The sequence below is a fragment of the Saimiri boliviensis genome, chromosome 17 (assembly GCF_048565385.1).
Source record: "Saimiri boliviensis isolate mSaiBol1 chromosome 17, mSaiBol1.pri, whole genome shotgun sequence".
NCBI lineage: Eukaryota > Metazoa > Chordata > Mammalia > Primates > Cebidae > Saimiri > Saimiri boliviensis.
In genome coordinates this window covers 2,192,712-2,207,982 of record NC_133465.1, presented here as the reverse complement: position 1 = coordinate 2,207,982, position 15,271 = coordinate 2,192,712, and the positions used below count along the sequence as shown (strand labels likewise).

The 15,271-nt window shown below is 41.8% G+C and overlaps 1 protein-coding gene across 20 annotated transcripts in view; it reads right to left on the bottom strand.

The window, feature by feature from the left end:
• ACACA (acetyl-CoA carboxylase alpha) overlaps nucleotides 1–15,271 on the bottom strand; it is a 328,649-nt gene that overhangs the window by 218,403 nt on the left and 94,975 nt on the right. For 2 of the 20 annotated variants that reach the window (XM_074388051.1, XM_003929068.4), the window contains exon 1: nucleotides 1,311–3,435. The exons of 17 other annotated variants lie outside the window; for them this stretch is intronic. In XM_074388051.1, the coding sequence (XP_074244152.1) occupies nucleotides 1,311–1,363 (53 nt within the window). In that variant the 5' untranslated portion in view covers nucleotides 1,364–3,435. One more of the 20 variants, XM_074388052.1, reaches the window with a different exon arrangement.

Below are 15,271 nucleotides of genomic sequence, written 5' to 3'. Positions count from 1 at the left end.
AAAAAAGTTTTAGAAATAGGTTCTCACTGTTGACCAGGCTGGAGTGCAGTGGCAGGAACATATCTCCCTGCAGCCTCAAACTCCTGGGCTCAAGCAATACTCTGGCCTCAGCCTCCAGAGTAGCTGGTACTAGAGATTCATGCCACTGCACCTAGCTATTTTTTACTTACTTTTTTTTTACCTCTTTAACTCTCAAGTGGAAGTTTTGCTTGGTTATCCTCTCAAAAGGTAGAAGAAATTGTGGGAAAAAAAGGGAGGGGGCAATTACAGAGGTAGTTGGGGGGAAAAAACGGGACAGAAAAGGAGAAGATGACCTAAAGACAGATTTTGCCAACTCAGTGTTTTTCATTTTCTGTCTTTGCCGAAATTTAGTTGAATTTTCAGTAATTTTCTTTAAAAACTCTACATTATAAAAACAAGCATGCAAACAAAAAAGATATTGGAGGGAGGCCAGGCACAGTGGCTTATGCCTGTAATCCCAACACTTCTGGAGGCCAAGGTGCGAGGATTGCTTGAGTATAGGAGTTTGAGACTAGCCTGGGCAACATAGTGAGACCTCATCTCTAGAAAAAATTTAAAAAGAAAAAAAACAAAAAAAAATTAGCCAGGCATGGTAGTGCATGCCTATAGTCCCAGCTACTTAGGAGGCTGAGGTCAGAGAATCACTTGGGCCCAGGAGTTCGAGGCTGCAGTGAGGTCTTTATGTCAATTCTCTGCAGCGAGGCCTGAAGAAGGCCCAAGAAGGCCTGACTCATTTTCTCCTCAGCCTGGGTTCAAACGGCAATAAGAAAGGTCTCAAAGTGAAGGAGTTGGGCATCCTCAACAACTCTAGTCTGGCTACATGTCAGAACAATTACAGCAGGCACCTTTCCTAGCCCCAGACACATTCTAAAAAAGTTTTCTGTAAAACTACACACTACAAAGAACCAATATCCTTCCATTACAGCAGATGAAGAGACTTCACTGGAAATACTAGCCAAATCTAGGGAATAAATCTGATACATCTGAGGTTCCCTTCATGAAATAATAGCACAGCAAGGTCTGCATGGGGTGCTTGTTTTCACCATAGCTGTAATATCACACACGGGCTCAGGGATCTTTTATTCAAATTCTCAATGCAAAATAAAGGTTTAGAAATTCAGGAGCCAATATGCCCCTTTTTATTCGTTTTCTTTAAAACAAAATAGCCTTCATTTTTTAAAGATAGAAAAAAAATGATCAAATCAAATAAATTTCAGGTCTTAGCTGTTAGTACCTTACCAGTTTATATATATATATATATTCCCCAGATGTGGTAGCCTAACACTTACCTTTGAAGCATGTAATATCTCATTTCCTTATTTTCCTCTGGAGAACCCTCCATATCAAGATGGCAAAGGAATGGAAGCCTTTTCTTCAGATTTCGGCCTTGTAAACACAAGCTGCAGTTCCTCCTTCTGTTGCAGCGGCTTAAAACCCAGGAGGACAAGAGCTACTATGCCTTCTGCCTACTTCTTGGCCCTGCTTCAGTCAGACTAAAATACTCCTGATGGCCTCAAACTGTCGTATTTTTGTCGAATTTGTTCCCAATTTTCCTATTTCCCCACCTTTCTTCTTTTTGGATCTTCTCTCCTCTACACGCATAGCTTACACACAAAATTAGTTGACTTCCCAAGGGAACTGAGAGGAGCCGGGGAGAAATCTAAAAGCTTGTGTAACTAGAAAGTAGATTTTAGCAGCTCTGCTTTAGTTGCAGCAAACATGTTTCAACAACAGTCACTTTCTTCTGACAGTCAACAGAGAAAAGCTCCACTGCGTCTCCTGGCTGCCAGGGGCACAGGACAAGGAAAGCCCAGAGCAAAAAGACAAAGTTTACAAGAACAATTAAGCCAAGAAAATAATGGGGTCATGAAATCCAGAGGGAGGAGGACAGCACCGTCTAAATAGGTAATTTCTGAGATCCAATCAACACAAATAATACCAACTATCAGACTGCACGTGGGGAAAAGCAGGTCAAGTGAGAAAGCAAGCAGGTAGAAAGGAAACATGCCACTACGAGGGAACTTAGAATTCAGTGTAAGCCACAATTCTAATTTTCAGGCCAAAGCAGTGGTACAGACAGACACCTAAACGAAGGTTTTATGCACCAAAGCTTGAGAGTAAGAACGGAGCTGGTACGAAAGGGATACAGAAAAGATGTGGGTTAAACCCTTAAAAGGAAAAGGGACCCTGACAAATACTTTGGAGGTCTAAACTGGTTTAAGCAGGGAAGAAAAATCCTGCCTAGAAAGACTACTTACTGAGACACATATATTATTGTGAAAGCAAATTTGTCACAGACATGTCTCTTAAAGAAATAAACACCAGCTGAAATGTTATATTGTAACATCGTCCTGTTTTTAGCTTTTACTTAAGTAGATGCTCATGATATTCTGTGTATTAGGAGAAAAAGCAATGGCAAAAAACCCTAAAGGCTTAGAATCTATAGAATGACAGCTTTCTGTGACAAGTCCTCAGGTCTGTACACCAAAGTCATATCTAACCTGAATCGGGCACCATAAAAAATATTTTCCCATCAAAATGCTAGATAGAGCTAGTAAACAATCTGATGCCAACCATGCTGAGAATATATTAAACTTCCAGAAAAACCTTCCAAAACAGAAGTACACAAATGACGTGGAGCATAGATAGAAGTTAAATAATCAGAGAGAAGATAAAGGATTACAACAAACCAACCCTGATGTTAAGGACATTGGGACAACTTAAGTAGTAAAGACTCAAGCTGCCCAAATTTGAAAGCAATTCAATCAGGCTATAATAAAATATAGCCTGTCACATACAAATATATATGACAGCCAGCAATAATAATAAAATGGAAGTCCTGCTTGTTCTCTGGTCTGTACTTTGCATCATTCCTTCTACAATGTGCCAATGCCCATTGAGTTAGTCAAGTTACTTTTCCTTTAAAGAACCGAGCAGACACAGAGGAGCCCTTCTATCTTATGTCCCTCCAGAATAACCTGTCTCAAAAACAGAGCACTGCAGCCTTTGTTCAGGACAGTTACAGTAGCCACAGATGAGAAGCTGCTCAATTTTACACACATCTGTCTACAAAAAGAACTTGTTATACAAGTTCAACATTCAAAAATGCAAATTAAGCACTAAGTGTAAAATAAGGCAGACTATTTTGCACTCAACTATATCAGAAAAATATACTAAAGAGGCACAATCAGTAATCAAGTTTACGCTTCCTTTCACCAAAGGGATGTTTCTACAACAATCAAACACTAACACAGCATACCCAGGTCCAAAAGCAAAGCTAGGGATCTACACAGATCTTTTATGGACGCTGCTGCTCACAATCTTTCTTTAATATTAGAATACAAGAAATAAAAAGCCACATTCATTCATCCAAATTTAAAGCATCCCCATTTTAATCTACCATGAACAGTGTCCAACATAGACACATACCTGGCACAAAATCCAACTAGAAGCCCACACTGATCCCAGCATTGTAACATGCCAAACACCAAGGATGACGTAGCAGTTTACCCGGCAGACAGTGATGCATTCGCTGGCTTGACTGCAACGCAGTCTGAGTGATACTGCAGCACACACACTGTGAGAGACTGTTTTACATTGGGGCTTTTACAAGCCGAGAAATCATGGATTAAGGATGTTTCTGTGTCAAAAATAAAGTGACCATATATTTAAAGGTTTCTCTGTGGACTCTAAATGCTGATCCACTGACTTATATGCCTAGCTTTGAAGGAATGCCACATGGTCTTGATAGCTGGGACTTTATAGTAGGTTTTGAAATCAAGTAGTATGAAGACTTTCAACTTCACTCTCCCTTTTCAAAAGTGTTTTGGCTATTGTAGGTCCTTTGTTTGCATGTAAATTTTAGGGTCAGGTTGTCAAATTCCAGAAAGAAAAAGAAAGGAAATTTGATAATAGACTTTGAATTTATAGATCAATTTAAAGAGAACTGCCATCTTGACAATATTGAGTCTTCTAATCCATGAACATGGACTGCCTCTCCATTTATTGAGATTTTTTTTTTTTTTTTTTTTTTTTTTTGAGATGGAGTCTCAACTCTGTCTCCCAGGCTGGAGAGCAGAGGTGCGATCTTAGCTCACTACAACCTCTGCCACCTGGATTCAAGAGATTCACCTGCCTCAGCCTCCTGAATAGCTGGGATTACAAGAACGTCACCATGCCCAGCTCATTTTTTGTATTTTTAGTAGAGATGGCATTTCACCATGTTGGCCAGGCTGGTCTCAAACTCTTGACCTCAGATGATCCACCCACCTTGGCCTCTGGGCTTGGGGTTACAGGTGTGAACCAATTTTATTTAATTTCTGTCAGCAGTGTTCCACAAGTTTTAGTGTATGAGTCTTGTACCTTTTTTGCTAAATTTCTTCCTATTTTATCCTTCTTGATGCTATCATGAATAGAATATTTTCTTAATTTCAATTTCGGATTGTTAATTTCTAGCTAGCATATAGAAATAGAACTAACTTTTCTATATAGAGCTTATATCCTGTAATCTTGATAAACTCATTTAAAAATTTTTGGTTAACAACTTTACTGAGATACAATCCACTTACCACACATTTCACTCACTTAAAGGGTACAATTGAGCCGTTTTTAATACATTCACGTAGTTGTGAACCATCATCACAATAAATTTTAGGACATTTTCATTTTATTATATATGTCATTTTTTTTTTTTAAGAGATGAGGTCTTGCTGTGTTGCACAGGCTGGACTTAAACTCCTGGGCTCAAGCAATCCTCCTGCCTCAGCCTCCCAGGTAGCTGAGACTACAGGCATGTCCACCACACATGGCAATTTTAGAACTTTTATTACCCCCAAAAGAAACCCCATGCCTAGTAGCAGCTACTTTTCATTTCTTCAATATGCTCCCCAATCCTAGGCAACCACCAATCTACTTTCTCTCTTTATAGATTTGCCTATTACAGACATTTCATACAAATGGAATAATATAATATGTGGCCTGGCCAGGCGCGGTGGCTCATGCCTGTAATCCCAGCACTTTGGGAGGCTGAGGCCGGTGGATCATGAGGTCAGGAGTTCAAGACCAGCCTGGTCAAGATAGTGAAAACCTGTCTCTACTAAAAATACAGAAAAAAAAAAAAAAAAAAAAAATTAGCCAGGCGTGGTGGCAGATACTTGTAATCCCAGCTACTCGGGAGGCTAAGGCAGAGAATTGCTTGAACCCGGGAGGCAGAGTTTGCAGTGAGCTGAGATTGCGTCACTGCACTCCAGCCTGTGCAACAGAGTGAGCCTCCATCTCAAAAAAAAAAAAAAAAAAAAGTATGTGGCCTTTCGTGACCGGCTTTAGCATAATGTTTTCAATGCTGTAGCATGCATCAGTACTTCATTTCTTTTTGTGGTTGAATAATATTTCATTGTGTAGATATACCATATTCTGCTTATACATCACCAATTAATGGACGTTGGGTTGTTTCCATTTTGTGGCCATTTGTGTGTGTGTGTGTGTGTCTATTATTAATAATGTTGCTATGAACATTCATGTGTACATTTTTTATGTCGACATATGCTCTACTTTCTCTTGGGTATACAGTAAGGAGTGAAACTGCCAGATCATATGGTTCACATGGTGAGAGTTTAGTTTTATAAGAAAGTATCAAATTAGCTACGCATGGTGGCTCACACCTGTAATCCCAGCACTTTAAGAGGCCAAGGCAAGCAAATCACTTGAGATCAGGAGTTCGAGACCAGCCTGGACAACATGATAAAACCCCGTCTCTACTAAAAATACAAAAATTAACCTAGGCGTGGTAGCGGGCACCTGTAATACCAGCTACTCAGAAGGCTGAGGCAGGAGAATCGCTTAAACCCAGGAGGCAGAGGTTGGAGTGGGCCAAGATCACACCATTGGGTGACAAAGCGAGATTCTGTCTCAAAAAAAAAAAGAAAGTATCAAATTATTTTCCAGAGTGGCTGTATCATTTTACATTCCCACCAGCAATGTACAAGAAATCCAATTTTTCTGCATTTTCACAAACCTTTGGTATTGTGTCTATTTCTTATTTTAGGCATTCTGATAAGTGTGTAGTGACGTCTCATTGTTATTTTAATTTGTGTTTTCCTAACACTAATTACTATTTGCATTTTCCTAATACTTAATAACTATTAGAGAAATATTAAACATCTTTTCATGTGCTTATTTGCCATAGGTATATCTTCTTTGGTTCCATTTGCTTCTTTTTAAAAATAATTTCTCTCTTCTTATAGAGAATTTCTATTTATTTATTTTATTTTACTTTTAATTTTTTGAGACAGGGTCTTGCTCTGTTGCCCAGGCTGAAATGCAGTGGTACAAACACTCAGTATACTCAAGCAATCCTCCTGCCTCAGCCTCCCAAGTACCTGGGACCACAGACATGTGCCACTATGCTCAGATAATTTTTAAAATTTTTGCAGAGACGGAGTCTCAAACTCCTGGGCTCAGGAGATCCTCCCCACTTGTCTCCCACTCAGCCAACAAATTATATTTATTGATTCATTGTTGTCATGCTTAAAAAACAGTATTTAGAGGCCGGGCGCGGTGGCTCAAGCCTGTAATCCCAGCACTTTGGGAGGCCGAGGCGGGTGGATCACGAGGTCGAGAGATCGAGACCATCCTGGTCAACATGTGAAACCCCGTCTCTACTAAAAAATACAAAAAAACTAGCTGGGCGTGGTGGCGCGTGCCTGTAATCCCAGCTACTTAGGAGGCTGAGGCAGGAGAATTGCCTGAGCCCAGGAGGCGGAGGTTGCGGTGAGCCGAGATCGCGCCATTGCACTCCAGCCTGGGTAACAAGAGCGGAACTCCGTCTCAAAAAAAAAAAAAAAAAAAAACAGTATTTAGGGCCGGGCGCAGTGGCTCACGCCTGTAATCCCAGCACTTTGGGAGGCCGAGGCGGGTGGATCACAAGGTCAGGAGTTCGAGACCAGCCTGGTCAGCATGGTGAAACCCCGTCTCTACTAAAAATACAAAAATTAGCTGGGCATGGTGGCGCGTGCCTGTAATCCCAGCTACTCAGGAGGCTGAGGCAGGAGAATTGCCTGAACCCAGGAGGTGGAGGTTGCGGTGAGCCGAGATCGCGCCATTGCACTCCAGCCTGGGTAACAAGAGCGAAACTCCGTCTCAAAAACAACAACAACAACAACAACAACAACAAAAAAAAAAAAAAAAAAAAAAAAAAAAAAAACAGTATTTAGGGGGCTGGGCACAGTGGCTCATACCTGTAATCTCAGCACTTTGGGAGGCCGAGGTGGGTGGATCACAAGGTCAGGAGTTCAAGACCAGACTGGCCAATATTGTAAAACCCCTTCTCTACTAAAAATACAAAAAGTAGCTGGGCGTGGTGGCATGTGCCTGTATTCCCAGCTGCTCAGGAGGCTGAGGTAGGAGAATCGGTTGAACCCAGGAGGTAGAGATTGCAGTGAGCCAAGATCAGGCCACTGAATTCCAGACTGGGGACAGAGGAAGACTCCATCTCAAAAAAAAAGAAAGTGGTAGATAAACAACTATAAAGAAAACATATGGCTTCTGTTTCTGCACTCATATTACAGTATAATGGAGCCAAGCAATCAAATAAATATACTACTAAAAATACTACAAATTGTGATAAATGTCATTGCAATGGGAAAAAGGAAACACTGTGACAACAGAGCCTCTTTGAGGAAATGACATGTGATCTGAAACGTAAAGGACTAGGATTTCAAGTGATCACGGAAGGTGAAAGTGAATTACAGGCAGAAGGACCAGTGCACACGGCCTCAAGATAGGAAAAATACTGGCCTACTATCTTTTCTGAGGAGCTGAAAGGCCAGTATGATTGAAGCCCTGTCAGCAAACGGAAGTTGACAGAAGTCAGGTCATTCAGGGTCTCATAAGCTAAGGTAAAAATTTTGTATCTAGTCCGGGTGTGGTGGCTTACACCTGTCATCCCAGCACTTTGGGAGGTGGAGGCAGCTCCCTTTGTGCCATTTCCTGCCTCTTCTAGGTAATTTTAATTTACAGCTTTGCCACATATTTTATTAAGAATATAGAAACTATCTGGCTAGTAATTCTTCTAACACTTTATTTCAAACTTACTGTATTCACCTTCTCATTTTACCTTTGTGCATGTGTGCCTATGTGTGTCTATATTTGTGTGCCTGTGTGTGTTTTGTAACCCAGAACACTGCTGACATTTTTCCTTCTTTGCTGAGAAGTGCTCCAAGGGCTTGGAACAGAGGATGATCAAAGGAAGGAGGGTCCTGAAAAGTGTTACAAGCACTCTGATTTCTTCCATCATTATAGAAGACCGTTTTTTGATAGCCACATTCCCTTTGGACTATTGCCCTATCTCTCTGCCCCATTTCATGGCTAAGATTTTCAGAAGTACTATCGCTATTTCCTCATCTCACATTCATTCTTCAACCTAGTCTATTCTGTCCTCTGCCCAACTATGCTACTGAAATTGCTCTTGTAAAAACCACAAATGACTACTGTATTGCTAAATCAGTGGATGCTTTTCAGTTCTCATCCTTCTAGGTCTCTCAACAGTTCTATAAAAGTGACTACTTTTTTCTTGAAACACAGGCCTTCTTTTCTGCTAAAAACTACACTTTCGTGACTTTCCTGTGTTACCTCCTTTCTACTCTTACCAATCTCCAATCTCCCTTGCAAACCCTTCTGCTTTCATGTAACCTCTGAGTGTTGAATACTTCCATTGCTTGGTCCTGGTCCTTCTTATTTTTTACTTGATATACATTTTCTTTCTTTGTTTTTTTTTGGGTTTTTTTTTTTTTTGAGATGGAGTCTCACTCTGTTGCCCAAGCTGGAGGACAGCGGTGCGATCTAGGCTCTCTGCAACCTCTGCCTCCAGATTCAAGTGATTCTCCTGCCTCAATCTCACAAGTAGTTGGGACTACAGGTGCCCACCACCATGCCTGGCTAATTTTTTGTATTTTTAGTAGAGATGGGGTTTCACTATGTTGGCCAGGCTGGTCTCAAACTCCCGACCTCAAGTGATCCACCCGCCTCTGCCTCCCAAAGGGCTGGGATTACAGGTGTGAGCCATTGTACCCAGTCACATTTTCATTTTTTTTCTCCTCTGAGATGGAGTCTTGTTCTGTTGCCAGGCTAGAATGCAGTGGTGTGATCTCAACTCACCGCAACCTCCACCTCCCAGGTTCAAGTGATTCCCCTGCCTCAGCCTCCTGAGTAGCTGGGATTACAGGCAGGTGCCACCACGCCCAGCTAATTTTTTTTTTATTTTAGTAGAGATGAGGTTTCACTATGTTGGCCAGAACGATCACGATCTCCTGACTTTGTGATCCACCCGCCTTGGCCTCCCAAAGAGCTGGGATTACAGGGATGAGCCACCATGCCCAGCCTAACCACATTTTCTATCCATCCCAGACCTATCCTCTGAGATCACTTGTTAGGTTCACTCTGAGATCACTCTTTTTTTTCTTTTGAAAAAGGTTTGATGACCTCAAAGGGTAAATGGAATTTCAACAGTCAGGGGGAATGGCATTTCAATAAGGAAACATGACAAAGAGAGACACAGAAGAGACTGACTGATACACAAACCGAATGATCAAAGGGCAAAAGATGAAAAGTATATTGCATTTTAGGAAACAGGCAATTGTCTACTGCAACTAGAATAAGCAAAGAGGGAAAATACACTGGGTAGAAACAAGACAAGAAAAATAAGCTGTAGCCTGACGGTGGAAGAACTTGAAAACCATGACTGAATCTTTGCATCACTTACTAGGCAGGTAAATTACATCATCTCTGAGTCTGCATCATCTTCTGGAAAAAGAAGATAATTAATGCCTAATTTACAGGACTCACTGTTGTTTGGTTACATAAGATAAATATTGAAAGCTCTTAGTGCTTGACTCACAGTAAATGCTCAATAAAGGGCAGCAAAAGTTGGGGTTTGTGTGTTTTCCCATGAAGGGAAAACATTATATGTTTTCGAACAGATGTGAAGCAGGGAGAGACTAAAGTCAGAGAAGGCCGGGCGCGGTGGCTCAAGCCTGTAATCCCAGCACTTCGGGAGGCCGAGGCGGGTGGATCACGAGGTCGAGAGATCGAGACCATCTTGGTCAACATGGTGAAACCCCGTCTCTACTAAAAATACAAAAAAAATAGCTGGGCATGGTGGTGCGTGCCTGTAATCCCAGCTACTCAGGAGGCTGAGGCAGGAGAATTGCCTGAACCCAGGAGGCGGAGGTTGCGGTGAGCCGAGATCGCGCCATTGCACTCCAGCCTGGGTAACAAGAGCGAAACTCCGTCTCAAAAAAAAAAAAAAAAAAAAAAAAAAAAAAAGTCAGAGAAAATAGTTAAAGGCCATTGCAATAGACTAGGCTAGAGATAAGGAACACCTACATAAGGTCAGTAATGGTGGGAATTGAAATAAAAGATATAAGGCAGCTGGGCCTGGTGGCTCACACCTGTAATGCCAGCACTTCAGGAGGCCGAGGCGGAAGAATCACTTGAGTCCAGGAGTTTGAAACCAGCCTGGGCAACACAGCAAGACCCCATCTCCATAAAAAAAATTTTTTTAAGAAACAAAAATATATGTATAAATAAAGGAAAAAAATGTAGAGATGACATGACACAATTAGTGGGTCACGATACATTTAGCGGGTCAGGATATCCTGGAACCCAAATTCTATATTCTGAACGCTCTGAAGAATCTTTCCTTGATGAACTCCTAGACATTTTCCTAATGGAGTCCTAGTTTCGTGACTGTCATTAGATTTCACTGGCGAGGAGGTTAGAATTTTTATTTACAAAGAATTATTAAATTTAGCATTTTGAGATAAGAACTAGGGGGGTGGTGGGAGGGACAGCATCATGAAGAATAGCTAATAGATACCGGGCTTAATACAAAGGGGAGGGGTTCATCTGGGCAGCAAACCACCATTGCACACATTTACCTAGGTAACAAACCTGCACATCCTGCAAGTATACCCCATAACTTAAAATAGAAGTTGAAGGAAAAAAAAAACTAAAGAAATATGAATCTTGGGAGAAAGAGTACTTAGAATAATAAGAGATACTGAACTATGGTTATTACAACTTCATTTTCATTTCAACAAACAGTAGCTCTCATCTGACAAGGGATTAATAGCCAGAATATATAAGGAGGTCAAACAACTCAATAGGAAAATAGCTAATAATCCAATTTAAAAATAGGCAAAAGATCTGAATACACATTTCTCAAAAGGAGACATACAATTAGCAAACAGCTATATAAAAAGATGCTCAACATGATTGATCACTTAAACCCAGGAGGCAGAGGTTGAAGGGAGCCGAGATAGTGTCACTGTACTCAGTAGGCAAACGAGCAGGACTCCATCTCAAAAAAAAAATCCATTTTAACTGGAGTGAGATGATATCTCTTTGTAGTTTTGATTGATCTCAGCTCCCTGGTGGCAACACCACGCCTGGCTAATTCTGTATTTTTAGTTGAGATAGGGTTTCTCCATGTTGGTCAGGCTGGTCTCAAACTCCTGACCTTAGGTAATCTGCCTGCCTCCGCTAGGATTACAAAGTGCTAGGATTACAAGCATGAGCCATCACGCCTGGGTGGAATACATATTTTTTCGTTTTGCTTTGTTTTGTTTTTTGAGATGGAGTCTCCCTCTGTCACCCAGGCTGATGTGCAATGGCATAATTTCGGCTCACTGCAAACTCCGCCTCCCAGGTTCAGGCAATTCTCCTGTCTCAGCCTCCTGACTAGCTGGGATTACAGGCGCCTGCCACCACGCCCAGCTAATTTTTGTATTTTTACTAGAGACGGGGTATCACCATGTTGACCAGGCTGGTAGTGAACTCCTGACCTCGTGATCCACCTGCCTAAGCCTCCCAAAGTGCTGGGATTACAGGCATGAGCCACCATGCTGGGCCCGGAATATTTTTTAATAAAGTCTGTTGCACAGTTAAGGAAAACCTAAATATTGTTTTCCATTTTACATATGTCTTACTATGTCTGAGCTGTATTTACTTACAACACTTCTGACACCAATTGTATGGGTTTTTTTGTATATCAAAAACCAGTTCTGTCCAGATACCAACTGGGAGTCTTACAATTGAACTCTCATATTTATATTAATTACCCAGAGTTAGCACAGATCCTACAGGTTAAGGGTTCAGTCCCACAGGACTGTCCCCTACTTCAGATACCAGCTGCAAATCCCAGCCGCCCGTACTTCTGTCCAACCAGGTATAAATCGGAGATTCCCATGATCCCTTCCTCAGGTTTGATAATTTGCTAGACTGGCATACAGAACACAGGGAAAGAGTTTACTTACTATTACTTGTTTGTAAAGGATACAACTCAGGAACGCAGCAAGAGGCAAATAGGGCAAGGTATGGGGGAAGGGGCACAGAACTTCCAAACCTTCCTCCAGGCATACAGCTCTACTGGCACCTTCAGGTTTTGACCATCCCAGAAGCTCTATGAACTCTGCTGTTTAGGAGGTTTTTTTTTTTTTTTTTTTTGAGACGGAGTTTCGCTCTTGTTACCCAGGCTGGAGTGCAATGGCGCGATCTCGGCTCACCGCAACCTCCGCCTCCTGGGCTCAGGCAATTCTCCTGCCTCAGCCTCCTGAGTAGCTGGGATTACAGGCACGCGCCACCATGCCCAGCTAGTTTTTTGTATTTTTAGTAGAGACGGGGTTTCACCATGTTGACCAGGATGGTCTCGATCTCTTGACCTCATGATCCACCCGCCTCGGCCTCCCAAAGTGCTGGGATGACAGGCTTGAGCCACCGCGCCCGGCCTTGTTTAGGAGTTTTTACGGAGGTTTCATTAAGTAGGCATGATTGATTAAATATCTGGCCACCTGTGATTGCTCAATTTCCAGCCCCTTGCCCCTCCCTGGAGGTTAGAAAGTAGAGGTGAAAGTTCCAACCCTCTATTCCTTGGTCTTTCTGGTTACCAGCCTCCAATCTAAAGCTAACCAGCGGCCCTCAGACCCTAGTCATCTCATTAGCATAAAAGATACTTATCAGTCAAGAAATTCCAAGGGTTTTAGAAACCGTTTGCAAGAAACCAAGGATGGAGACCAAATGCTTATTTATTATCACAGTATGACATAGAAGAACCTTAATGGCCTGACCTCTGTCTTACCAGCCTCTTCTATTGCACTGATCATGCTGCCCACCTTCCATTACAGTAATAGTCAATGACTTGTAATTGCCTGAATATACCAGATGTTTCACTGGTACTTCTACACATGTTGTCTACCCCACCAGCTCTACCCTTCCATACACACACACACACACACACACACACACACACACACACTCATTCACTCCTAGCTTTGCTAGCCATTTTTCTGTTCATCCTTCAAATCCCAGTTCAAATATCTCTGAGACCTTATTAGACCCCTAACAGAACTCACTGAGCCCACCATAATAATGATTAGTACTGTTGTATTAGAAATAATGTTAAGCACCTGACACAATATTTAGCTAGACACTAATATATCCTATGGGTAATAAAAACCCACTGAAGTAGTGTCATGAGATGAAGATGTGGACAAAGGGGAAACTTCGCACACTGTTGGCGGGAATATAAATCAGTACTGTCACTATGGAAAACAGTATGAAAGCTCTTCAAAAAAAAAAAAAAAAAGAGCTTCCATATAATCCAGCAACTCCACTACTGGGTATATATCCAAAAGGAAGGAAATCAACATATCAAAGAGATATTTGCACTTCATATTTACTGCAGCACTATTCACAAAAGTCAAAATTTAGAATCAGGCGGAGCAAGGTGACTCACACCTGTAATCCCAGCTGAGGAATTTGGGAGGCTGAGGCAGGTGAATCACTTGAGCCCAGCCTGGGCAACATGGCAAGACCTCATCTCTACAAAGAATTTTTAAAATTAGCTGGGCGTGGTGGTGCATGCCTGTAGTCCCAGCGATTCGGGAGGTTGAGGTGGGAGGATCAGTTGAGCCTGGGAGGTCAAGGCTACAGTAAGCTGTGATCACAGTACTGCGCTACACCGTGGGCAACAGAGCAAGACCCTGTCTCAAAGAAAAAGAAGAAAGAAATAAAAGAAAGAAGAAGCAAGGGAGGGATGGAGGGAGGGAGGAAAGGAAGGAAAGGAAAGAAAAGAAGGAAGAAAGGAAGAAAGGAGGGAGGGAGGGAGGGAGGGAGGGAAGGAAGGAAGATCGATCTGGTGTTCAACAGATCAGTAGGGTAACTATCGTTAACATCAATCTGTTGAGCATTCCAGAATAGTGAGAATAATTCAAATGTTTCTAGCATTATGATAAATATTTAAGGTGATAGATACCCCAACTACCTTGATTTGATTATATGAATGTGCCAAATTATCACATGTAACCTGAAAATATGGACCAATAAAAATAAAGTGGGCTCATGCCTGTAATTCTAGCACTTTGGAAGGTCAAAGTAGGAAAACCATTTGAGGTCAGAAATTTGACACCAGTCAGGGTCACAGAGCAAGAACCTGTCTCTACAAAAAAGTTTAAAATATTAACCAGGGGTAGTGGCTCATGACTGTAATCCCAGCACTTTGGGAGCCTGCGGCAGGCAGATTGCTTTGAGCTCAGGAGTTCGAGACCAGCCTGGCCAACATGGCAAAACCTGTCTCTACTAAAAATACAAAAATTTGCCAGGCAGAGTTGTATGTGCCTGGAATCCCAGTTATTCAGGTGGCTGAGGCATGAGAATTGCTTGAATCCAAGAGGCAGAGGCTGTAGTAAGCCGAGATTGCACCACTGCACTCCAGCCTGGGAGACAGGGACTGTATCTCAAAAAAAAAAAAAAAAAGGAAGAAAGAAAAAAAGATATGCCACAAACACATCTTGAAAAATATAAAATTAAATAAATAAATAAATTAGCTGGACATGTGGCATGCTTGTAGTCCCAGCCACTAGTGAAGCTAAGACAGAAGATTGCTCGAGCTCAGGAGTTTGAGGCTGCAGTGAGCTGATCACACCACTGCAATCTAGCTTGGGTGACAAAGTGAGACTCCATCTCTAAAAATAAATAAGTGAAAAAAAATAAGTAAAGCAAAATAAAATAAATGTAAATTTCAGGCAAATAACAATTTTTTGTAAGTATGTCTCGCACAATATTGGGACATTAGCTGGGCATGGTGGTACACATCTGTAGTCCCAGCTACTCGGGAATCTGAGATGGGAGGATCACCTGAGCCTGGAGAGGTCCACTGCAGTGACCAGTGATCATGCCTCTATTCCAGCCTGGGTGG